This window comes from Boleophthalmus pectinirostris, unplaced genomic scaffold (assembly GCF_026225935.1).
Source record: "Boleophthalmus pectinirostris isolate CB_2022bp ecotype Guang Dong unplaced genomic scaffold, ASM2622593v1 HiC_scaffold_19, whole genome shotgun sequence".
NCBI classification, from domain to species: Eukaryota; Metazoa; Chordata; class Actinopteri; order Gobiiformes; family Gobiidae; genus Boleophthalmus; species Boleophthalmus pectinirostris.
The window spans coordinates 32,579,097-32,606,565 of NW_026571140.1; the positions used below are offsets into that span (position 1 = coordinate 32,579,097).

General features: G+C 35.5%; 2 protein-coding genes across 3 annotated transcripts; one reads left to right on the forward strand and one right to left on the reverse strand.

Moving 5' to 3' along the window:
* slc30a4 (solute carrier family 30 member 4) lies at positions 1-19,710 on the reverse strand. Of its 2 annotated transcripts, none has more exons than XM_055154245.1 (9): positions 19,482-19,710; positions 18,865-18,939; positions 16,800-17,345; positions 8,857-9,003; positions 7,636-7,789; positions 5,563-5,794; positions 4,434-4,539; positions 3,817-3,951; positions 1-2,707 (listed from the first exon to the last, which is right to left on the reverse strand). In XM_055154245.1, the coding sequence occupies exons 3-9, from the start codon at positions 17,194-17,196 to the stop codon at positions 2,553-2,555; spliced, it is 1,326 nt and encodes a 441-aa protein (XP_055010220.1). In that variant the 5' UTR covers positions 17,197-17,345; positions 18,865-18,939; positions 19,482-19,710; the 3' UTR covers positions 1-2,552. The 2 variants fall into 2 exon arrangements, with proteins under 2 accessions (XP_055010220.1, XP_055010219.1); XM_055154244.1 differs by having other exon boundaries at positions 18,782-18,939.
* Positions 19,215-26,863, forward strand: bloc1s6 (biogenesis of lysosomal organelles complex-1, subunit 6, pallidin). Its single transcript, XM_020938833.2, has 6 exons — positions 19,215-19,410; positions 19,605-19,708; positions 23,074-23,230; positions 23,869-23,956; positions 24,044-24,130; positions 24,474-26,863. Exons 2-6 carry the CDS (start codon positions 19,642-19,644, stop codon positions 24,591-24,593), a joined length of 519 nt encoding a protein of 172 aa, XP_020794492.1. The 5' UTR covers positions 19,215-19,410; positions 19,605-19,641; the 3' UTR covers positions 24,594-26,863.
* Positions 26,864-27,469: the final 606 nt, after the last annotated feature.

The following is a 27,469-nucleotide window of genomic DNA, read 5'->3' on the forward strand; positions in this document are numbered from 1 at the left end:
TGTAAAACACATCAGATTAAATACTTTATTCCTTACAAAACAAAATTCCAGTTCCAGGTTTACTCTTAATATTTTCTGACAGAGTTCATAATGAACTTTCTTTCACTCCTTCAAACCAGTTACCACTTTTTTTAATGCACAGCAGCTTTTGATTAAAAACACTGGGTCTGAAAAACTGGGCATCCCATATTTTCTCCCAGTTAAGTAAAGTTAAAAGTCAGCTATTGTGATTGTCAGTTGCTATAGTTAAAAGAAAAGTCAGTAATGAGTTGGTCAAAGAAAACGGACAAAATACTGAGTTACTACTTTAAAATATCTACATCAGCCTTAGTAAAGCATGAATAACACTTAATTAATAAAGAACAAACCGTTAATTAACAATGATTCAGGCTTAGTAACTACTTAATTAACAGATTAGGATATGAATTATGCCTGAAAATTTTAAATCGCACACTTTTTACTGTCCCTTTTGACTTGACTTGATTTTCTATAGTTGTATATGTTATTAACCTCCTAATTTCATTGTGTTTATATGTAGTAGTATATCTTTTATTTATTTACTTGTGTATTTTTGTCTATATTGTTAAGCACTTTGGGGCAGTATTGTGTTTTTAAATGTTCTGTATATAAATAAACCTTGATGTTAACCATGAATCATTCTTCATAAACTATTTGTCCATTACGTAAGCCTTTGTTCATGCTTTATTAAGAGTCATTTAAGTGTTACAATAATTGATAGTGTTATAACAAAGGGGCAGATTAAAGTGTGCTGGGTTTGTATTGGTAAATCTGATACTGACAATATAAACCAGTGGACCAAAGGACTGCAAAATCAGGTGTACACAGAAGCAGGTCTGTGCAATTAATTAATTATTTGAATAAATATTTGAATAAAGTGTCATTTCTAATTGTCAATGATCAATTTAGGTCTTTCTACAGCCAATCCTTTGTCAATAAAATCCTGTGGTTTGGAGCAGAGTTCAGACTTTGGAGGAATACACTGGTGTTTCTTTTGTGTCAGCCCGAATGAACAGTTCACCAACTCATTTAAAGAACACTATGTAACTTTACAGGCGAGGATCTGGCAGCTGCATGTCTCCATGGAGATGTTATTCCTTTACCTAGAATGTGCTACAGAATCGCATTCATTGAGTCCATGTTGCATTTAATCGATTACAGGTGTTTTTGTAGCTCATAAACACCTTGAACACCTCTTACTGAGTGGGGTTGCCTCTCCACACATCTGACCTGTACCTTAATCTGGTAGCGTACCTTCTGCCAGAAAAAGTTACATAGTACACCTTTAATAGTTGTTTGGGGCAACAGTGGCTCAGGTGGCTCAAGTAAAAGTCGTCTAACTAGAAGGTGGTTGGTCCAATCCCAGTTCCAACCAGTACCTAAATAGCATACTGCCATTGTGCCGTAGAACAATCACTTTGCTTCTTGTGTGAATGAAAAGATAAAATTGTAAAGCACCTGGATCCAACTACCCAATATGTAATAACATGTTGAAGTCATTCAGTGATCCACTCGTTACACTGACGATCAGAACCAGTACTATTGCATCAGTTTTTACTTTTGTGGCATGAGGTAAGTGCAGATAGTTTTAGTAAATTAATAAGTCATTCATAGCTCACGGTCCTAGTAAAAAACAACTTAACATTCAAGAAAATTAAAAGTACAAAAGAAAATTAATGTGGAAAAAAGGCTTCTGTGGTGATTAAAGAGCTTCAAGATACACAGCTTTCTTCAGCAGGTTTACAACAGCGCCCCCTGGTTTTAGCTACAACCTAGTCACCAAAACAAAACATGGGAAATAGATGATTGGATCTGTGCACAACAGCCCCAGCAGCCTGATTGAATACTTCACCAGGACACTCCTATGTTCAGGAAAGGATATGTTTGTATCTTAATCTAATGCTATTTTTGAAGGATAATAACTATTAAAACAATGACGCAAACTGTAGTAATCAATACAAAAAATCTATTTATTTTATCTAAAACACGTTTTTAGACACAGTGAGCGAGCTAGTGTTCTGATGTGCACACAGCTTATTCTGCTAAGGTAAATACTGTTTAAATTTCACATTGAGGGATCTGCTACAATGTCAGATTTGCAAATACTGATTTTTGTTCAATATAATTTCATATTGTTCAAGTTTATAGTTGTGTTTAAATCGGGCTGCGAGGTTAAACAATCCAATAATAGCTGTAGGTATTAAAACATGTTATTGTTATATGACCAGTCTGAACACTTGGCACTGTAGAAACTAACATTTGCTGTATAAACTGTGAAATCGTTTAGCTGGTGGCAGCATGGTGGCAGCATGATTGATTCCCTTTGCCATGTGTTTAGAAGTGGTGACTGGGTTGCTCAAAGCTAAGCAGTATAGCATAAGACCTTTATGTACCAAAACAGCTTTTATTCATCAAACCTGCCACAGTTTTTCATCCTTTGGCACCATCTCTGCAAGCGTCTTCTACTCTGGTCCAGTAGAAACAGCTGATAGAAGTACAGTGCGTTAAATGTAAAGTTCAGCTCCACAGCGCCCTCATGCTGTGGGGGGCAGGCAGTTCGTACAGCTGTAGTTCTGTTGTTCTCTGTAAGTTTGGATCTGAATCGTGCACCGACTGACGCCGTATGTGTGAAGCATCAAGTGACGAGCTTTAGACTGGACCTGTTCCCAGTTTGTGGCACCAGAGGGAGCTGTGGACAAAGAAAACCAGACAGTAATGAGTCATGTTATGAATTTTTTATGTATGTATTGTTATGTATTCAAAAGTCCTTGACCCTTTTGAGCTTTAAGCCATGATAGAATGTTGTTACCTCCTCAAACACAGACCTGGAGTTGTGTTTTGTGTTTGAGTAACACTTCATTATTAGTCTGTCTACAGCTCCAAAACTCAAACTACTCTGTTCCATCTTGTTTAACCTAGTTTTCAAGTTAACAGCTACCTTTTATCTTTTGTTTATTAAAGAGATTGTGTCCATCTTGCATTTACTCAATTACAGGTGTTTTCATAGCTCATAAATAACTTGAAAAATTTACATTCTTGCTGTGAGTGAGGTTGCCTCTCCACAGATCATAGCGTGTGGGCCTGTGGATCTGACATTTATGATTTATATCAAGTCGGATTAAAACCACTGACCTTTGTATTAGAGAACAGGCACACTAAACTACGTCTATCCATAATGCAGGTTTGTATGTCTTTGTGTGTTTCAGGGTTTGCAGAGGAAAATTCAGGTATTGCAGATGGGAATTAACTAGGTCTGGGTATAGAGGGATGCAAAAGGATGCATAAGGATGCATTGGAAGTTAAAAATGTTTGCATCCTCATTTCAAGTTGTTAAAAGTCTAACACTCGAATTTGTCATCTATCATTTAAAACGAAATAAAACTTCCCTCACCTCAGATTAGCAGTTCCTGTTTAATGCTTTGCTCATTGATTCTGTAGAAATCTGTGAGGCTTTTTCAGTACCGTGATATTTTTTCCTTTCTCTATTCTGGCAAGAAGCATTATTTGATCTGATATGGATACTATGCCTGTCCCTCATGAACCCACCTGAATTCCGAGAGATGCAAAGGTGACCAGATTCACTTCTTCAAAAAGCATTAGAAATATACATTTTTAGCTGGCCAGTCTGTACATGGTTCTCCAAATAAACTAAAATAATAAAACTAGAAGGATGCTGGTTGGAGCTGCTATGAACCTTAAAACTACAATGATATTAATTATAGTAAAAAAAAAAAAAGTATGTGGTGTTAGTTGGATTTATAAATGTTAACTGATTTCTGTGTTGTTGGAGTGACTCACTGAGCTGTAGATGCACTAAAGCTGCAGTCTTGTCTGCGGTCAGAGCCCACACGTTCAGCTCCTCCACAGACTGGACATCCTCGAGTTTCAGAAGCTCTTCTCTGATTCGCTGCGTGTCCAAATGCCGTGGGACACCTGAAACGAGACAGAATAATAGAGTCTCTAAATGTAACATAATGACTTTAAAAGGCCCATATTACTCCATTTTCTGATCTATGTTATGATGTTGTTTCCTCATCACAAACATACTAGTACTACGAGTTGTGTTTTCTTTCACTCACACATGTTTAACACACCAACTCTGTCTCTTGGATAATTTCAAACCTTGGAATTGCCCATCACTACTAAACTAAAAGGTAAAAGGTAGATGTTAACTTGAAAACTACCACTACATGACATCACAAAGTGGAGCAGAGCATTTTGAGCTTTGAAGGTGTAGACAGACTAATAATTCAGAATTACTAAAACATGTGTGAATGAAAGAAAACTATTTCAGGTCTGTTTTTGAGGAGATAACAACATTATAACATGGCTCAAAGTTCACAACAGTCAATTTTATGTAATATAGGACCTTTAATATTGCTGTTATATATTAGAGGAAATTAACTGAGTTTTACCTTCAAGTACAATGACAACCGTGTCTCGAATGATACGGAATGTAGTGCAAATGACCAACACTGAAAATATATAGGTGCAAATGGGGTCGGCCAGTTTATACTCCGGCTAGGAAAACAGAGAAAGAGAAATACAGTTTTAGTTGATTAGAAAAAAACCTAATTTGACTGATTTGTTGGTATTTTTTTCCATATTTGCTGGAAAGGAATACAAGCTGACTCATGTCGTCAGTCATAAAGATTAGTTCAAAAATTTTATATTGAAACCCACAGCAGGGAATATATAGAGCAGGGGTCATCAGATTTTTTTCTCTGGAGGCCACGTTATTGCTCCTGACTGATGGGGGCCGGGTCAGGTCGGGGCCGTATAACAGAATTGTATGACCCAGACGACGCAGATTATATTCTTTGAAAACTGCTGCACTTTCTTTACATATCAGACAAATTGCATGGTCCTTACACTGAATAAAAGAATAATCGGTCGTCCGCTGTTCTTTGAAAACTCTGCACTCTGTCAACTTTTCATACTTCCACACTGGTCACATTGTCCTTAACTGCACTACAGAACTCTGCGCGTGGCATTCACTGTCACTGTTAGTCTCGAGCTTGTCAGATGCCGAAAATTCGGCGGCAAATGTGAACACATCATATAATTATTTAAACAAAAATACAAATACTTCATATAAATATACATTTTTAACTGAAAAAAATCAAAGGGGCAAAGGCGCGTGGCAGGCCAGAGTCAGCCCACGGGCCTTAGTTTGATAACCCCTGATATAGAGCATCAAACCAAGAATCTACCTACTATGAGGTGCGAGTACTAGCCAGATGAGGTGGAATTTGTAATCACTCTATTAGATTTAGTATGGCTGAACACGGACATTGAATAAAAATCAAATACAAAAATGTCAAATCTGCAAAGTGCATTTTAAGAAAATTGCTATAAAAAGTGCTCTCCCTATTAATCTGTGTGAGGTCCAGTCAGTTTTACAGAACATCGTAGCTGAGACTGTACATCTGTTATGGTAGATTCCCATGGAAGTGATTCATCTAGTTTTGTTTATACCTCATTTTACTCACCACTCAGGCCGATTCATCTTAAAAAACATAGTGAAAAAGCTACAAAACTGACCTTAAATCTTACGATGTATGCAGCGATGAGCACCCCCACGCTCTGGAGCAGATCTCCTAAAGCGTGGATGAAGGCCGCACGGACAGCCAGACTCCCGTGGGACTTCTGCTGCGCCTCTGCCCCAGAGACATGCCCTCCCGCCGGGCCGTGAGAGTGACTGTGACCGTGACCGTGACCGTGACCATGACCATGGGAGTGGAGGTGCCCGTTCTGGTTCAGCAGGAAACCCATTCTACAGAGAGAGGAGGTCAGTGAGATTATTTCTTTTTGATAATTTTACGTACATTAAAAGGAATGCACATTAGACTTTCTCAAGCATAAGCAGATTTTTTTTTTATATAAAAGTAAAACATACTCCGAAACACAATAACAGAAGATTACTGATGTATATAAAAACATGAGAGGAGGTCAGTTTATTTTACTGTCTTTAATGTATGCCTTATATCTGCTTATTTAACTGTATGTAAAGCAAAGAAATGTGGTCCATAAGTAAAGTTATTATTATTATAGTGAGATTATTGTTTCTACAGAGAGAGGTCTGTCACGATAATTACTATATCGATTTATCGTTCAATAGGCTGAAGCTATACATTTTTGGGGTCAGTATTTATCGTGTGTACGTTTTCTTTGCACTACTGGCACATTTGTGGTTAGTTTTTGGCTCTATGTTGAGATTTAAACCGTAAAAAGTTGAATTAAAAAACGTCTATGACTGATTACAGACGCAAACTAAGTACTAAAGTATTTCATTCCGCTATTTTATTTGTTGCTAAATTTTTTAACAAGATTGTAGATTTAGAATAGTTTTGTGGTCTAAATCTGCTCTTGGTTTTTTGTGTTGGTGCCATAAATTAGTTTCAGTTTTATTGTTTATCGTCTGTATTTACTTCAGCAGTATATGGCAATTTTCTCATAAGATTAATACATGATCCTTGCTAAAGTTTTGGAGATGTGTCCTCCCTGCACTGGAAATGTTATCCAGAGACACTGGCCAAATGTCAGCAAAACATATTTCCTTGCAAGCGCATAAAAGTCTTAAAGGGGCTGTACCACATTTTTGACAAGTAGAATTTGTTTTTGTCACAGTACATATTATGTGGTATACTGTAGACCGCAGTGTGCTGTCCTTACTACTCGGACTACTACTCGGACTACTACTCCGACTACTAAGTCTACTTCTGCTACTATTACTACTACTACTCCTACTCCTACTACTACTATTACTCCTACTACTACCACTAGTCCTACTCCAACTACTTGTCCTACTCGTCCTACTCCTACTAGTACTCCTACTCCTACTTCTACTACTCCTACTATTACTAGTACTACTCCTACTATTACTAGTACTACTCCTACTACTACTAATAATAAATCAGACTTATATAACGCTTTTTTGGACACTCAAAGATGCTTTACAAACATGAAGCAACACTGTAAACTGTATTAGGGTCAAAATCAGTATTAAAAGTAATCACATTCATAGGCCTGAAATGGACCTTAGAAGTATAAGAGCACATAGACCACAGTATACGCCCATGGACCATTATGAAACATACCTGGATGACTGAAAGATTACACAGATATAACATCACCACAGGCAATATGTACCAATACATACGATGCTAGGAATGTGTTTGGAAACCGTTTGTAGTGCTGCGAAACAGTGAGAAAACAGACTTCTCCATTTCACAAGTACAGTGCGGAGATGTTATTGCTTTGTCTGAAATGTTTCACAGTATGGAGAGTCAGAATGCCTGTTTTCTATTACTATAAAACCACCTATAATTTAATAAAGGTAAGGTAGATTTGATTAATGTCATATTGTGGAACATTCCAGGCAAAGCAATGACATATCCATAGAAACAAGCAGGTGACAAACCCTCAGCAAAAAGTTACATAGTGCACCTCTAAGTCTATAAGTAAATGTCAGGAGCACTTAAGTAGAGGACCAGCCACCTGCATTTTGTGTTTACAGCTTAAGAACAAGGAAGGTGTGGATGGTGGACTTGCCAACAAACAAAGCCCCTATTTTCCTATTGTAAAAACATAAATATTAGTTCTTTTTGCACGTACATGAGGTTGACGGCGACGCCCACAGCTGCAGTGATGAGCATGACGTCTCCGTCGATGTCGAAGTCCTGGCTCATGGTCCTCTGCACGGCCTCAAACACCAGGACCGCCGTCAGAATGTAGATGAGCATCACACTGAGCACCGCAGACACCACCTCTGCAAGGGACAGGGGTTTAGTCATGGTTTAGTCATGGTCGAGTCATGGTTTAGACCTGGTTTTGGCTGGATTTCAGACGGGTTTAGGCCTTGTTTAATCCGGGTTCAGGGGAGATTTGGTTCTTTTAAAATCTATTTTATTCTTGTTTTTTCCTGGTTTAGTCTGGTCTTGTTTATTTTCTTAGTTTATCGCCTACACTGGGCAGATCGGTGTTTATTTTTAGTCTTATAAGAGTTTTGATACAGAACAATAGAAGTTCTGATGTAATCCTGGTTCGGTGTCAATTTATCATTGGGTCATTGGTTTGGTCCTGGCTGGGTCCTGGCTGGGTCCTGGTTGGGTCCTGGTTGGGTCCTGGTTGGGTCCTGGTTGGGTCCTGGTTGGGTCCTGGTTGGGTCAGATTTAGTCCCGGTTGAGTCCTGACTTACTGAGATGCTTCTGTTTAAAACTGGGAGTGATTTGGACTTCAGGTTTTATGTGAATTTGATCCTAGTTTAGTTCTTGTCTAGATCCGTTTCCCTGGTTTAGTCCTGGTTCAGTCCTGGTTCAGTCCTGGTTCAGTCCTGGTTTAGATCTGTTTCTTTCCCTGATTTAGTCCTGGTTTAGATCTCTTTCTTTCCCTGATTTTGTCCTGGTCTAGTCCTAGTTTAGTCCCAGTTTAGTTCTTGTTTAGTCCTTGTCTAGATCTGTTTATTTCCCTGGTTTAGTCCTGGTTTAGTCTTAGTATCTTTTGAAAGTCAAGGACAGCTTTGCTCTTGTAAACCATTTTCATTTTGACATGACCTAGATAATCTTGGCTTGGTACTAGACCAGTCTAGACCAGTTCAGTCTTGGTTCAGTCCCGTTTTAGTCCTGGCTTTGTCTTAGTTTTTGCTATGCGTGATCCGTTGACCAAGATAAGACTTATTTGAACACTGTCTTAACTACTGAATGGACAAAACAGTGCTCTATTGTAATTAAAACAGTTTCACTATCTACTATCAAACATGAATTTACATCGGACTGAACGCTGAAGAGGAAGTGGTACTAACAGACGGAGAAATTGTGTGTGGGTGAAATAAAATACCCAGTCTGTGCAGTCCAAAAGTGAATCTCTTTGTCGGAGGTTTAGTCGAGAGCCACAGAGCCAAAAGTGAAAACAAAATGCCGACCACATCCGTCAACATGTGCACAGCATCTGTCATAATGGCAAGACTGTTTGATACATAGCCACCTAAAGAGAAGAGAAAAGAAACATTAGACACTCAAGGAAAATGTAATTCACTAACTAGGCTAATCCTAACCCAGCATGAATCAAAATAGAAAAAGATCAATGCAGGGTTCCCACTCTTTTTCACTGACAAAATCTCAAAACTTTTCCAGGACTTTTTCATAACCTAAAGTGAATTTTCCATGACTTTACGGCACCTACATGTGTAGAATTGATCATAATTTTAGGCCTAAATCTGAAATGTGAACCCTTTCCACTCACATTATGGTTTAGTATTATAGTTTTTTAACATTCAAAATACTGTCAGTGCATTTATTGTTGTCTCTTTAAAATAAATGGTGCTTACGTTCAGAAATAATCATAACAGCCCAATGATAACTTAACAGAATGCTGTAGTTGTGTGAAAGAGACACTAAAATTCCATGACTTTTCCAGGCCTAGAAAATGACATTTTCAATTTCTATGACTTTTCCAGGATTTCCATGACTGTGGGAACCCTAATAATGGGTTATAAGTCAGTAGCGGCATTTGATTTTAAATGATATGTTTGGCTGATGTATTATTATTAGTAGTATTGCTGGGTTTTGTTCTATAGGCCAATAATATTTAAGACAAAAGGAAGCCAGCTAAAATTGTTAGAGCTGGGTTTAGTCATGGTTTAGTCATAGTTTAGACCTGGTTTATGCTGAGTTTAATTGTGGTTTAGTTGTGGGTGAATCCTGGTCACGTCCTGGTTGAGTCCTGGTTTAGACCTGGTTTAGGGCAGATTTGGTTCTTTAAGATCTATTTTATTCTTGTTTTTTTCCTGGTTTAGTCTGGTCTTGTTTAGCCCCTACACTGAGCAGATGTTCAGTGCTTTTGTTTAGTCTTGTAAGAGTTTTAATAAAGAGCTATAGAAGTTCTGATGTAATCCTGGTTCGGTGCCATTTTATCATTGGTTTGGTCCTGGTAGAGTCACCTAAAATTGTAAATTTTTTTATTGTTAAAATGCTGAATTTTGTTGTTCAGGTCCAATTAAACAATATAATATTGCTGAAATACTGAAAAAAGTAAAATATTTTGATTGTTTTTGCTGTAAAATCACTCCTCCAGACACAGACACACAAACTCCACACAGAAAGACCCCACTGAACCTGGGACTTAAAGCTGGGTGGTTTTAAAAAGGCTATACACCATACCATTTTTTTTTTTTTCCACGTAATATTCAGGAGTAACAGTATTCACAGGATGAGAGAAGAACCCACAGGCCAGCAGGACAAATGTAAATCCATGTAAAATATAAACAATATGTAATGAAATATTATGTGTTTCCTGTATACAGAGGACGTCCATTATGAGGGTTTTAAACTAAATCTATTGTATTGTATCTATTGTATACAGTTAAATTTATACATTTGGGTGTACAAATATCTGAAATAAACTGCTATATCTTATCACAATACTGAAACATAGTCATGGAATATGATTATAGCTATGGCTGCTCAATTATCGAAAAAATCATTACCACAGTTATTTTGGTTAATACTGAAATCATGATTATTCAAACTATTATATTTTTAGTTACACAATGCATTTATTTAGCATTTCTCTCTCTCAAAGTTATCGATAATTTACACAAAACTTTGAAAACTGAAAATATAGGTTATTCATATGTACCTTAGAGCAGTTTTACAATGTATAAAACATAAAATGAATAAAATATACTTTGAACATGAAATAAGTCATAGAAAAACATAAATGCATCCAAAATAATTAAACTATATATTCAGTTGTTCTACAATCTCTTTATCTAAAAACTAAAATATACTTGTTTATATAAAAAATATCCCAAAATAAACGTTGTTAATCGTTTTAACTCGATTATAAGAGTTTGGAGATTGTTTGACACACAAATCGAAATTGCGATCAAAATAGGATATTAATGTCCCTGTTTGACACTGATATTTTAGGGAGCATTTACACTTCCTAGTTTAAACCAAATTTGAGTCCTTATATGGATTTGGTTTGGTCCCGCTCTAGTCTTGGTTTAATCCTGGTCCAATTTTGGTTATGTTCCAGGTTTAGTCTCAGTTTCTAGCAGTCAGGTCTGTAAGCCTTTGGTCATTTAGTCAATTCATCAACACACAGTAGGGGCAAGTTCAGTAGCTCAGTTGGTGTTTATCCACTCTCCACTGATCTGAAGGTTGGCAGTTCAAATCCCGCTCTCGAAACATTATGACTAGAGTGTGTCCTTGGGCAAGACACTTAACCTACCTCACCCCGTGTCTGTGTACGCTGATGTGTGAGTGAACGTGCTTGCTGTAAAGTGATTTGAGAGCCTTGAAGGTGGAAAAGCGCTGTATAAAAATGTGACCATGTGACTATAAGCAGATTTATATGACATATATTACAGAACGGGAAACTTGGTGAGTGAATGAGTTAGCAGCTGTAGATTGGGTATTTTTTGGTATTTATGTTACAACAGAAAACCGTCACACATCCCACTTTAGGACAGATGCATAAAACTGAAGAAAACAGAAGTCTCTCTCACGCTGTCTTTCTTGCAGCAGCATTGATTTAATTTACAAAGTCGCAAAATTTCAGCCTTTAGCCTTCATTTGGTAAATACAGTTACTATTTGCCTGACAAAGGCTGAGAAAACAGGCTAAAACATCGCAAATTTGTAAATAAAAATCACTGTGTTGAACACATGATTCACAAGCTTAATCTGTCTTCATATAAATACAGTGTTTTCTAGTATTTAGTTTTGCATGAAGTCGTGGGTAGGTGTCATCTTGTGAGTGCACTGGAGCTCAACAATGACCTCCTGCTCTGGTTCCGGATGTAAATTTTCCATTAATTTTTTTTTCCGATAGACTCTTGGAAAAAAAAAAAAAAAATTAACAGTTCAAAATCATTCTGGATAACCTGCTAAGTGCCAACTAATATCCATCACACAGTTGTTTTAAGTCAAAAAAGCACATTTAAAAGAAAAGATTTACCAAAATGGTTAATAATGGTTAATCATGGTTTATTTTTGCGCTTTGTTACTATATTATATTGTGATGTGTGAGCTACTATGTCCAAATAATTTCCCTTGTGGATCACTAAAGTTTGTCTAAGTCTAAGTTTATCAAGTTTTCAGAAACAGATTTTAAATACAATAGGCTGTATTCACGCTTACCACATATTTATAGTTATACTGAGAGTTAATTCTTCCATATTTTAACTACTCCTCAGAAGTTTGGGGCAACGCATGTCAAATTGCCATAAAACCTTTGTTCCTGCTGCAAAAAAGAGCAGTACGAATCATCAACAAAAGGAGATTCAGCGAGCACACCATTCATCTGTTTGTTTGTCTAAAGTTTAAAGACTTAGTTGATCTTAAGACATTTGCCCAAAGCTCTACAAAATCTTTTGTACAAAATCGTTTGTCTTGGAGGACTGTGACCGTAGAAGACAATAATTTTTTTCCAAACTGTATTCTTAAGGACGACAATAAAACAGAAATGTGTCTCTGTGTACGGAGTCAAGATATGGAACTTGTTAAATCATGATTCAAAAAGGTGCAGAAGTGTTTCTAAATTCAAGAAAATGTACAAGGATAAAATAATGATGGACTATGTGGAAAATGTTTAAAGTTAATGTAAGCGAGATATTGTAACATGCATATGGCTCATTGATTGGTGACTTGGTTTGGTTTTTGGAGTGAGGATTGATTATTAAAGGAATGTTTAATTTTTATTATTTTTTTTTATTTGTGAAAGGAGCATTGTTTATAAGACTTATTTTCTTCCTGTTCCTTTTGTTCATGCAGCAAAGACAACAAATAATAAATAAAATAATATAGTAGAAATATGTATTTGTGATAAATGTCAGATTTTTGTTGTTGTTGTTCTCTTTAAATTGATGCCAACAAAATAACAGCATGGGCAATAAATAAAAAAAAAGATATTGGATATTGGATATTTAAAAAAAGGAAACACGTGGGTGACAACTTCTGGTGTAGTTACCAACACTGTGCATGTGATAAAACTGTGGATTCAGCAGCAGCATCTTCACAACCTGCCAAAACTTTCTAATCGTGCCTTTGATGTCACTTACAGGCAGCTGGTCGCTACAATTTAATTTTATTTTTTTAATTAGACAATTATAATACACAAATTAATAAAGAATTTATAAAAGAAAAAAAAAAAAGAAAGAATACACTGACATCTAGAAAAACAGGCCATTTACCGTATTTTCCGCACTACAAGGCGCTCTGGATTATAAGGCGCACTGTCATAGAATGGTCTATTTTCAAACTTTTTTCACAAATAAACCGCACCGGACTTTAAACGAAACACAACAGTTAGATGGGTCAGTCGTACTTTGTTTGGCTCGTAGGGACGGTGCTGTCTGGGACCGCTGAATTGTTGGCGTGTTCGCAGTGACTCAGTTGCTCAGTTGTGGATAGAAGTGCCACATTGCACTCGCTTTTTCGGTTCGTTCCTCCGTTCCATTCCTTATCGGCGTAGAGTGATGAGTGTGGCTGCGGGTGTTTGTCGTTGCGCGTTTGCTGTCTGCTTCGTGTGTGTTTGTGTGCGCTGCGGGTGGTGCGGCTTTGTAGTTTACAGAAGTCATGCTGGGACACCTGAGTGGATTCGTGTATAGGGCGCTCTGGATTGTGGGGCGTGCAATCGTTTTTTGATGAGGCTGGAGGATTATGAGGATTATTCCCTATGGTGCAGAAAATACGGTACTCGGTTTTCCCAGATTTTGTCAAAAGAGCCCAAAGGAAGTCATCATCCGCATGTTTCCAAACATCTTCTGGTTTTGTGATGAAAGCGTGAATAGAGCCCTTTAGAAATCTTATGGTCATGAGTTTCCACATAGCTGATTAACCCTGAACAAGCTTGCAAACTTTAAATATTACATTTTTGGGGGAAAGTCTACAGGAAATTTAACAGAGATATGTAACTACCAATCGATTTATCATTCCTCAGGACGTGTCTTTGGCCTTAGTTTAGTTTAGTTTCAGTTTTGATGTGTTGGCGGCTGAACATGTGTGGACGCAGCCTTAGATCATCCCGGTTTTGGGAGTGGCGTTCTTGTTTTGAGAAGTTGATCCAGATTTTCACCACACCTTCTTTTGTTACATTTGTGCGAGCTAAATAAATGGCACTACAATAGTCACTAAACGTTATCTCGCTTCAATAAACTAGAAGGACTTCAAAGATTTTAATGTAGGGCTGTATTTCAATTAAAAGGTGCTTAGATTTAGATTTAGATCTTTCCACTACTCAGCAAAACGAAATCCTTCAAAGGTGCATTGTGTAACTTTTCTACTAGAGGGTCCGACACCTGTTTTTCTCCATGGATATGTTTATTGCTTTGTCTGAAATATTTCACAGTATGGCATTAATACTTTCTATCATCACAGAGACCAAACCAGGCCAAGTTACAGGTCAGATCTGTGGAGAGGTAACCCCACTCACAGTAAAAATGACCGTTTTTCTAGGTATTTTTGGCTGTAATTGAAAAAATGTAAGGCAGATATGTTTAATGTGATACTGTGGAACATTAGAAGCAGAGAAAGGACATATCCATAGAAACAAGAAGGTGATGGACCCTCAATCGAAAAGTTACAAAGTGCACCTTCAAGTACATAATATTGTTGTACATTACGACTGCTCAAATCGAAATCAGAAATTGGATGATTGATAAATTTTTTAAGTACTATAGTTTTCTCTACAAACAAAATATCATGCTTACTTCTGCATAAAACTACTAATCCTGTTTTTTATATCTGTACAAACATGTTCTGAAATGTGTGGCTCTTGCATTAGTTTGTCAGTTCATATTTCAGTCTTTTCGTCAATGATTCTAGACGCGTTTAAAATGTGAACTTTGAACAGAAACCTACTACGGTAATAAAACATACTAGTTACTAGTAGATATTTTTCTCAGTATTGTACATTTTATAGTATGGTGTTTTGGACTTAAATGTTTCTACAGATATGTGAAAATGTTTGACAATAATTTTAACCACTACTATACATTACTACTTAACAATAATGTTTAAAAAATTACTGTTCACTTTGCATTTTTTACACAAACTATCACTGAGAAATGTGAACTTTGAACAAAATCCTTTGACAACATAATCATAATCTTATGTTTACTAAAAAAAATTAAAAAAAAAAAATCGCAATTACTAGTTACTAAAATCTCAAATGGTTCAGCACAATTGTACATTTTATAGTATGTTGTTCTGACAGATTAGGACTTTGTTTTCTATCTTTTCTGCAAATTTATCAAGACTACTGAATCATTTGAACTACTACTATACATTACTTCTTCTTAAATGTAATGTTTACTTGTTAGTTAGAAAAATGACTGTTCACTTCGCATTTTTTAAACAAACTATCACTGAGAAATGTGAACTTTGAACAGAATCCTATGAAAACATAATCATAATCTTACGTTAATAAAAAAAACTGCAATTACTAGTTACTTAAATCTCAAATGGTTCACCCCTATTGCACATTTTATAGTATGTTGTTTTGACAGATTAGGACTTTGTTTTCTATCTTTTCTACAAATTTATCAATTATTTATCAATTATTTAAACTATTACTATACATTATTACTTCTTAACTGTAACACTTCTTTGTTAGTTAGTAAAATTACTGTTCACTGTGGATTTTTTTCACACAAACTATTATTAGATAGATGTTTTTCGAGAAGTAACCAGTCATTTATGAATGATCACTAAAAATATAGCCCTGTGTGAGCTTAAGCATTACTCACTGTCCATGTTTAACTGCGTGTTGTGTAACTGCCTTATACGGCCCTGTAACTTTGATTTTAAGTGTCAGAAGCTAATGTTTGTCAAATGTTACATCAAAGCCTTAAAATGGTTTATGATGTAATTTTGCCTGCAATAAAATGATCAATTTCTCTAGGACCAGGACATGTTATTTTGAAATAAGATGTAACGTGGACCTATATTATTTTAAGCATTTACTGTAAGACAACAAGCAGTCACAATTCAAGTAACTAATGCAAAGATCTAAATAAAGTATAGTAATGTAAACAGTCATTTCAGTGAGTAATGGCTCTGTAAAATGCCTCTATGACAAGATAATGTTCTATAATTAACAGGTCACAACCAGGAGTCTCAAGAGAAAAAAAAAAAGTTTTGACAGCTATAATACATATAGTATCTCACATATTACGCTATAATATTATATTTCACTATTTGTTGAATGCCTCGGATGTCTTTTTGATCATATTTGGCAGATTCTATATTTTCATTTATTCATTCATCATAAGATTCAAGAATTATCTAATGATTGTTTTATATGTTTTTATTATTATGTTGTTGTTTTTTTTAATTTTAATAGAAAACATACCAATTTGGGCATAGCATATAACATTAAGGAGTGCCATATTCAAATTTACAGTTTTACATCAATAATTTAACCTTAAAATAAATGCTAGGGCTTCAACTAATGATTATTTTAGTAGTTTAATTGATTTTTTCTATTGTACATTATGATTTTTTAAAACACATTTTTAAACAAATAAAGGTTAAAATGGTGTCTGAAAGCTTCAAGTTACAGAATTTTATAAATAACGTGTATAATCATCTGAAATTATTTATTCTGTTTGATATTTTGATTCATTAATAGCACTGTGTTTGTTTTAAAAAGGTGTTTTATTGACTCCTGTGGGTCTTAAGAAGTTGGTCTGTGTATTAAAGTCTAGTCCAGATAAAGTAACAGTTATAAAAATATGATTACACTTATCTTCCTAATAAATCTTTTATGCCTTACCTATAATTTCTCCAGTCATAAACAGGAAATAAAGCGTAGCAGCGATGATCAGTCTCTTCATCACTTTTTTGTGTTTTACGTTTTCTTTTCTCCTGATGCAGTTCTCACATGGATCCAAGGTTGTCCCAGGACTCTCCAAACTCCCATCCAACAAAGAATCATCATCGTCCGCTCCTCCAACCACCAGCGTATTCACCGCTACCCCATTCCCAGCAACTCCCGAGGAATAATCCGACATCTCTCCAGACACCACCACCCTCAGCTTGTTGAATTTTGGTCCATCGTCTTCCACCAGTTCATCGGAAAATTCAAAAGGGGCTGTGTCACTCAAGTCCCAGTCATTTCTGTCTTTTCGGAAAGCGGACCTCATTTTACTTAAGAAGCTACCTCCTGCCATGGTTATAAAAAAGCAGGTGAACGAAGGCGACTGAGGTCAAACTGATAAAAGTGTGAAGTGTCCACTCAGGTAATCATTGAACCATCTCAGCCTGGAGGCCACAAGGAGACAAAAACAGCATCTCAGGTCTCAAGTGTGTAATTTAGCTTCTGTGGGAGGGAAAAAACATGATGAGGTAAGCTTGACATCAGTGGAGAAAACAATAGGAGTAGAAGACAGTAGTGGTGGTATTGGTAGTAATGGCAGTAGTTGTAGTTACACTAGTAGCAGCAGAAGTATTAGAAGAATTAGTAGTATTTGTAAAGTGCAGTACAGTAGATTTTGGGAAGACTATGTAGGCACAAATAATCTTGATTTAAATTGTATACAATTTTATACAATTTGTGGAGTATACATTACATTTATTGCCTACATTTAATATCAAAATTGCCTTTTTTGGTATAATTACTTTTAAATGTTTAGGATATTACAATTGGCAACAAAGTGTGATAATAATGTATAGTGCAAATTGTTTTTAGGCTATCAGGGGCCACCATAGTCTTCTCTATTAATGGGAAACATTGTTTGTAGTATTAGTAGTATTAGTAGTATTAGTAGTAGTAGAATGGGAAGCACAAAAAGAACGAAGGGCTAAGTTCCAAGATTGAGTTACTAGTACACAGTATGCAACATTGTAAAGTTATGTGGACATCATGGGGCATGTTTAAAAAGATTAAGAGTCTCAGTCCAACCTAAAGGATTTGTTATTTTAATGAGTTACTAGTTTGAAGTTAATTTTGTACTTGAACATTTATATATTTGATTTAATGTCTATAACATTTGTATTATTATTATTTTAATCATTAATGCTTTTAATGCTTCTCACTTTATTCCTACTTTAGAAGTACACTAAATTTTACTGTATAGCTCAATATGGAGATTTAGAATGATTCAAAGTCAGGCAGAGTCACTTAAGGTGGTAATCAATATCCTAGCAAACAGGATAACAAACATTTCACCTTGTGTACATATAATTTCCATTATAAAGGGCATGTGAGCCTGATTACCCAGATATAAATAGATGGGAACAATACATGGACATAATCTCTGAGAACAATTTGACATACAAAAACATCAAAACACACTGCCATACCAATGCATAAAGAAAGAAAAAAACAAATGTAAATTATTTACTTTCAAAGAAAACTGTTATGACAGATGGCGACAGCAATAAAAGGAGTAAAACATTTATATAAAGCAAAGAAGTTATGTCATAATTTTAATCTTGTAGAGGAGAGACTTTCCATATGTGCAAAATTTCTTGGATCTGGGCCGAAAGAAATGACCTTTCTCTACAAAGTCCGCATCTAAATGTATTTTAATAGGGGGGAAAACGTATATTTCAGCATTTCAAGAAATTTAAAGACCTCATAATGAGACCAAACACAAAAGATTTAACACAACAGTGCTGAGCGCAAGTTTACCTACAACCCTGGCTAAACAGTAACAGGCTAGTAACCATTAGCACTGTTTTTACACAATTTCTGCACAAAAAGAGAAATCCCGTAAGCATGCTATGTCATATAAAAATACACAGTGAACTTACCTACAAATTACCGTGTTGATTTGATAATTTAATGTCTTGTTTAGTCTAAAAACTGTCATCGTAATGTTGGAGTGCGTACTCACTGCTTCTCGCCTCCTTCTCAACCCGGAAGTACCACCAGAGACTGTTTACAGTGAAGAGATCAAACAAAGCGATTCCTAAAAAATAAATAAATAAATAAAACCTACTATTTGTTTTCTGACGTTTAGAAGAAAAAAAAAAGAAAATGTGCACATTCTGTTTTAATTTTGTTACAAGTTTTATGTATTAGGCTTTGACACCTTATAGTTATTTTAGCCCCGGTAGCTGCTTTACATTTTTGTTTTAATGTTTCTTTTGAACGGATTCAAATTATTGTTGATTAAATAACGACTCTATTTTATACATTATTTCAAGTTTAATGCTAATAAAATAAATATTGTCCATTAATTTTATCCATTCGATTTCATACATCGATTACGCGTGTTATCTCTCCACTTTGAAGCATCTCTGCGTAGTCACGTGAGAACGTAGCTAAACAGTCACATGAGGTTTTGCTAGACGCAGCAAGAAATCACAAACCCGTCTCTTTTCCATCCTAAAAAGTAAACTACACACTTTTTATTTGGTAAACGAAACCGCAACAAACCGTAAGTGCATTTTAATACAATCTTTGAAGAAAACACACAATATATGGGTGAAGATTTGAAGTTTGAGTTACCTTGCTAGCTTCCTCTGTGGTGTGATGTTTTGACAGGCATATACAGGCTGCTAAAATGTTTGTACTGATAATATCTACGGGCTCTATAAAGATCCTAATGTCTCATGTGAACGTCTGTTTCAGGTTTTACTGGAAAGTTTGCTCACTACAGTCGCAGTCCATGGAGGAAGAGGGGAGAGAGGGCGAAGGAGCAGTATCTCAAAATGAACATGATCAGCAAAGTAGAGGTATTTGTGTTCGATGCTTTCACTTCTCCTTCCTCTAGAGTTGTGCTGCCAAGAAAAGACATGAAAGTGCACAGTGGATGTTTTAGCTGGACAACAAACAAACAATGACCCAATAAAATAGACTAAAACTATAATTATGATATTTCTAGCACTATTATAGTATTAGTTGACTAGTTGATACCCATAACGCCATATAAAAAAGTAAAAAACAACATTTATAGGCTCACATACTGGTCAGTTGTTTTTATTGATTTGTTTATAAGTGACCTTCAGCAAAACACCTCAAACTATTTTGGAGAACTATTGATAATTTTGCATTTCAAGAGTCTGGTGCACGACGTTTCAACCTTTAAATAAGAAAGAAACTGATGTCTAATATAACATCTAAAGAATAAAAGTGCACCATGTTTTAAATTACAGAACTCTGAAGACACAAAATCCGATCTACTATAACAGACAAAAACTTGACATTAAAAAAATATTATGCCTTGGTTTAATTTGTTGCTGATGCCTGTTACACAACCTTGTCCTGAAGATGCAGCTGAATAATCTGATCCCAAAAATCTGCCAAAAGCAACACAGGCCCCTCCTCAAGTCATTTTAGCAGCTGGATAAACCTCTTTTCGTCTACTGAACCCCTAATTCAATGGGAAATATTGCAAACAAATATAGGATTTTTTAAAATTTTTACTGAATTAAGAGCAAAAAACAACTGATTTTACATTTCAAAGTCATAATAATGAAAGTTAGGAATGTGACTCTTTGAGAATATTACTGAAAGTGCCGAGGTTCTGTAGCGCCAGTGAAATGTTTGTAAATTGTGGTGTGAGACCCTGTGCTGTCACTATCAGATGTTGTATTTATTCATTTATGTGCAGAGCCATGAATCTGAGCAACTGAATCATTGAAGCTCTAGTGTGTCCTGTGAGGAGCTCTGTCAGATTCACCTCTAAGCTGTGGAGACACTGGCTGTCTTGTCTGTATACGTTATAACATGCACTGTATTTAACCTTTTTATTCTTACTATTTTCTTTTTTAATACAATTTTTTAATACTATGAACCAGATATTATGTATTCTTAATAAAGACTGAATTATAGTTATACGCTACTAATAATGTTACTTAATAATAATATAATAATATAATATATGTAATATACATATAATAATTATTATAAATTTCAGATTAAGAGTTAGGACAGTTGCCATAGCAATTAACCATTTTAGTTGAATTTTGAATAACTGTCAACTGCTCTTAAAATGGCACCATACAACAGGAAGCTGAAACCCATGAACAGTTTGATAAAGTTTCCGTTTGTCCTGCTTTTGAGGCATGAAAAAAGAAAAAAAAAAAATCAGTTTTCACCTACCCCCTATCACTGCTTTTGTATGTAATTGCAATTTTGTAGCCTGACCTCATTCCAAAACTGTAACACTGGCTGCAGTAACATTAAAGGCACTCAAAATCTGATTATTATAAATTTTTTGGAGTTAAAAGGTCCATTAAAACAACATGTAGACAACAAAATAATGGTCCCTCTTCTTATTGACATCAGATTTTGCAGTTAACATTTCATTTAAATAATCATAAAGACCCAGAAGTCAGATAATAATCACATTTTGTCCTTGTAAATGTATCCCGTCGTGCAGGTGATTTGATGTAATCCTGGTGTGGTCAGATGCGCATGTATGATATGTACGACATCAGGCATGTTTTCTATTGTAGCTACATAAAACAACCAGGTCAAAAGTGAAATTGCAAACCACAGTCTGCACACTTGAATGCACATCTTTCAAGTTCTTTCAATGTAACCTTAACATGATACAAGGAGGATAATTTTTCCCAATAGACTTCAAGACAGCCCACTAAACTGTTGCTTTGTTAAGGAGAAACATTACAATTATAGGACCATTCTTGGGTTTCATGCAAATATTTCTTTCCTGATTTGAAGGATATTTCCTCATTCAAAATCATCTTAATTTGAATTGCTTGGTTGCTATAGCGTCGAAGGATTGTTGTCATAACTTGAAATGGATGAACAGGCAAATGAATTACATGGCATAGTTAAGTGCTTTGTCTGGTTTGAAGACAGCCTAAAGATAAAATCTATTATGTGTCATTTATGAATACTACAAAGTTATGTGAAAATAAGTGAAAATAAGAGAACAATTTTAAACTCATACAGAACATCCCTTTAGTATTGCTTAGATATTGTTTGGTATTAGTATTATTTTAACAAATCTTTCAACAGAACAGGTTCCAGACCAAGTTAACTATAGCGTTGCATTATAAAGAAAATTACTAATAAGTTTTTTAGTAACTCATAGCACAAGTAAAACAGCTATTTAATACATGAATCTTGCATAGGCTTCTGTTGTTTAGTATCTAGCTGATTGAGGGCAATAGACTGGTTGGTCAATATGGAGAATAAATCAAACGTGCATTTAAAACAGGTTAGAATGAGCCACCAGACCTTTGTTTATGCTTAGACCCTCAACGGGACACACAAAATATTTGATATTGGCTTTATAAAAGTAGATTTTCAAACACTTGAAGCAAAAAGTACTGCTTAATAGGGGTGTGCAAAAATATCAACCAGTTTTGTTGTTTGTTTAGAGGAAGGAAACTCGTTCATGCAACACATTTGACATTTTCATTGTTGTGATGATTAAAATTGGTATGTTTCATATTAACTTTGCACAAGAAGTGGTTTAACAAAGACTTTTAGTATCACAGCCATGATTTAGTCTTTATTTTTTATTGAACCATATCAAATCAATTTGGAATATATCGTATCAAATTGTATTGACTCGAAAACTCACTGTATCGAAATACTGTATTTATCGTATCATGGCCTATGTATCATATCGGTAACTTCTTAATGATACCCAGCCCTACTGCTTAAGGTAATATGGGCCTTTTTACCCGGAAGCCTGGGGGCCAAGAAAAAATTAACTGAGGGCCACATTTAGCCCCAGGGCCATAGTTTTGACATGCCTGCTATAGATGATGGAAGTATTTACCAGTAGTGCAGTTTATCTGGTTGTTCCACTGTACTTTTGTTTACTTTTTTACATGCACTCAAGGATCTCGATTATATTAGATCCTGGTTTTGTGTTTCTATCTTTACGCAGTATGCTCTTTTGCACTACAGCCATAAAGGTGGTGAATTTCCATGGTAACAGATGTTTTTTGATGTTCAGTCTGAAGCTCTATTGATGTTATTGTTGCAAATCTCTCAAAGCAGGATCCAGAGCTTGTTATAAAGCAATTATAACTAGTGTTGCATTTAAAACAGATGTTTTCTTTGTCTGCAGATTTGATTGAGATTATAACCTATATATTTTCTTTTTTGATTTAATCAGATCTCCCGTCAGAGCAGGATCCAGAGCCTCCTCCAGACCCAGTTCTCGAGGACAGTTTGTGTGTGGACAGACGCACCGTGGACAGACTCACAGAGGGGCTCCTGTCTCACTACCTCCCTGATCTACAGAACTCCAAGAGGGTCCTGCAAGAGCTCACGTGAGAGTTTCATCATTTTATCAGTTTTAGCAAAGGGAGAGTGGATACAAACACATTGCTTATCTTCACATTCACCGCAAAATCTGGTTATTATGTGATTTCTGGACATTTAAATGGCCCATATTATGTTATTTTCTGATCTTTTATAATTTTTCCTCATCAAAAACATACCTGAAGTTGTTTTTTGTTTCATTCACACATGTTCAACACAAAAACCCTGCATATTTAGGTTGAGTTCTTCACTCAAACTGAAAACACTCTGTTCCACCTTGTGATGTCATATGATAATAGGAAGTGCTCCACTGTGTTTCTAAACTCCATACACCTTCAACAGAATAATTTGGATAATTTTAGCCCTGCAATTGCCAATCTCAACAAAAGGTAAAAAGTAGCTGTTAACTTCAAAAACTATCACTTCATGACATCACAAGGTGGAACAGAACATTTTGAGCTTTAAAGATGTAGACCAACATAACAAAGGGTTACTCAAATATTTATTAACAAAACACAACTTTGGGTATGTTTTTGATGAGGTAACAACATAATAACATGGGTAAGAGCTCACAAGAGTCAGTTTTGATTAATATAGGACTTTTAGGTGAATTACTTCATTTATTCTTGCTTTGTCCTCTAAACAGACAAAACCAGGTGATTTTATTGGACACACTGGACCAAGAAGTGACAAAGTTTAGAGACTGTAACGCTCTACTGGACCTCAATGCTCTGGTATGTTCAAGGATTAATAATCAATAAAAACTTTGTGAATGTAAGTCACTTACACTAACTAAACACTATTCACATGTGTGGCTGCAGTTCACAGAGGCCAAAATCTATCACAACAAACTCGTGAACATCAGGAAAGAGATGATCATGCTTCACGAAAAGACCACAAAACTAAAAGTAAGATTCAAAAGTTTGATTCATGCATGTTTGAGTAATATTGAATTGTCTTGCATTTGAAATTCCAAAAATATCCGTTTTCACCTACCCTAATCCTTACCCACCACCCTGTACTTAAAAAAAAATCAGATTGTGGGTCATATACACAAAGGGGTAAAACATATCTCATAGCCATAAAAAAAATGTTAATAACCAGAACACCGGTAAAGAAAATCCGCTACTTGCTATGATACTTAGTGGAGAGGACTTGCTCTGTTATCAAGCCATTTTAGATAATTTCTGCTGTTAAAATAAGATAAGATAAAGTACATCTTCTTTAATTTCTTCTATTTCTTGTTTGTAGAAAAAAGCTCTGAAACTGCAGCAGCAAAAGCAGAAAGACCTTTTGGAGAAGGAGCAGCAGAGGGAGAAGGAGCTGGAGCGAGAACGGCAGCTCACGGCCAAACCAGCAAAACGCAGCTAAAACTTTTATCGAAGAAACAGTACTTTATTTTAATTACTTTATTTGTCTCCAAGGGGCAATTCAGCACACTGAGCAGAACATACAGTAATAGTTGCCTGGCAAATCTAGAATAATATATCTGTATTTTTTTTATACAGAAGGATATAAGTCTGGTTATGATCGTGATTTGTTTATTTTTTTCATTTAAAAACAAAATCAAATTTCTCATACATTAATAGAGTTTAGCGCTTTGCTCGTTGGTTCTGCAGAAATCGCTAATGTATATGTGTGTGTGTGTGTGTGTGGTTTTTTTTTTTTTCTTTTTTTCCCCCCTGCAAGTAGCCATTTTTATTTTTATACATGCCTGTCCCTGACAGGTTAACCCACCTGTTAGTCACGGCCTTCTGAACTCAGAGAGATCCACTGGTGCTCAGACTCATGTCTTTGTGAAGTATTGAATAAATGTATTCTGGATCCCAGGCAACAGTAATAATAGAAAAGTCTCAGTGTAGCTCAACTGGCTCCGTCAGCAGATCCAGTGTCAGGACAGTTTGAGGAGAATAGCAGCCAGCAGGACAAAAGTGTCCCTCCTCTGTGTCCTGCAGCCGGGGCATCAGCCTCCAGAGGGTGCCAGGTGAACTCTGTAGACACAAGAGTAAAGTCTCTTCTTAGCCCCAGGCCCTGTTGTTTCGGTTTGGTGATGAAACAGGCCATTCCCAAAATGTGTGGTTACACTTAATTTTAGAACTGATTCAGTAAAATGTAACATCTAACAATCTCATAATTTGCGTATAACTTAGTGCTTAACTTATATTAATTTCCATCAATAGACAATACGACATTTGTGCATGCCCTATGCATGTGTTGTAAAGGGCTAGTACCACAAGAAATTTCCTTTTTATCCAATTAATGCCGAATAAATATAGCTTGGCTCACTCTTATATAATAAGTTTACTAAAAAGAAAGTGTTATTAATGTCTAATTAGCAACAGAATATAATTATGCAGAATAAGACATAAAAAAGTGTAACAAATACTAATTAAAGGTGCACTGTGCAAATTTTCTAGTAGAGGGTCCTCTGCCTACTTGTCTCCATGGAGATGTTATTGCCTAGCCTGGAATGTCCCAGTAGGGCATTAAACGTAACCATCCATGTAACTTGTGGCCCTGTGGTCTCACCAGCTTTCTCCGTAGAGTTAAAAGTATATATTTTGTGGAACATTACAGGCAATATCTCCATGGAGAGAAGCTGGTGAAGGATCCTCCACCTGAAAAATTGCACCTTTAACACTGAAGTTATCACTTTCAAATACGTAAGTTATGAGCTAGTTGGATGTTAATACATTTCCTACAATAAAGTGTACAATATATTTATAAAACATGAACAAAATCAGTACAAAAACATGTTAAAACACTTAATACTGTGCAAGGGTTCATCAAGTTTAGTCTATTTATTACCAAAGCTACCGCTGCCTTTTTAGTGTTATGAATAGAGCCACCTGTTTTTGAAAAACTTGGAAACCCAAACGCTTTGCCTAAATGTGTGTTATGTATCGCAAAGAAAACTTTATATTTGCTCTTTTTTATATTTGATAAACGTCTTGGATCATGCTGGCCTTAAAGGTGCATTGTGTAACATTTCTTTTAGAGGATCCATCTAATGCTTTTCTCCATGGAGATGTTATTGCTTTGTCTGGAATGTTTCACAGAATGGTATTAAAGCTTTTTATTTTCACAGAGACCAAAACAGACCAAGTTACAGGTCAGATCTGTGGAGACGTGACGCCGCTCACAGTCAGAATTTCAGTTTTTCTTGGTATTTTTGTGCTATAAAACCACCTGTAATTGAAGGTAGAGCTGTTTAATGCCGTACTGGCCGAGCAATGCCATATTCATAGAAACAAGCAGGTGATGGAGCCGCAGTCGAAAAGTTACATACTGTAGTTCACCTTTAAAGAGAGAAAAGGTATTTAGCATTTAGCATTTTATTAACTTTTCTATGCCATAGGAATAATGCTGTTTTTGTAATTTATGTATGTATTGTTTCAGTATTATGCTTGCCAAATGTGCTCATGCTATTTTTGTTATTCTAATCATATCACGTTGCATTTTAAAGATGCTACAATTGTTTTGTTTTTTTTGTTTTTTTAGCCTAATTGAAAGGAAATTATTGTCTCAAATACCTCTGTGCACTGATCATCTCGGTTAATGGTTTTTAAAGTGAAAAATGACACTCACATGTTCAATGTACCTGGAGATCTGGAGTATAAAAATAAAAAAAAAAGGATGTATTTTAATGTGCAGTTTTTTGTCCTGTTCACCAGGTGTCAGCAGCATCAGACATTACACTTTGACCTTATTGATCTACAAGGGAAAATATTTGCACAGTAGCTCACACATCACAAAATATTATAATAACAAAGAGGAAAAATACAAATGGTAATAATAGATTTTGCATGTATTAGGATTTTTAAGTTTTTAAGAACATTTTAAATTTACACACTTCCAAAATCAGATGCTTATCATATAATCTCAATACTAAAACTATCGAAACTAGATCAATTTAAGAAAATATCAATACAGAAAAAAATCACAAAAAAACGGGATAAAATTGGACTTGTCTTGTTTAGCTCTGGCAAAACTGAAGATCAATGTAAGACCACATAGTTGAATAAACAAATACTATTATTGTGTGTTGAAAATTAAATTAGAATATTGTGGTTTTTTTCCCTGAAACATAAAAAAAAACAAAAAAAAAAACAACTTTTGGACACTGACCATCTGAATGTGCCATGCATTTTTTCACAAATCAGAATATTGTCTAAAAAAGAGAATTGCATGTCAAATTGCATATCAAAATCTGTATTGACCCCGAGATACTTGAACTCCTCCATTTG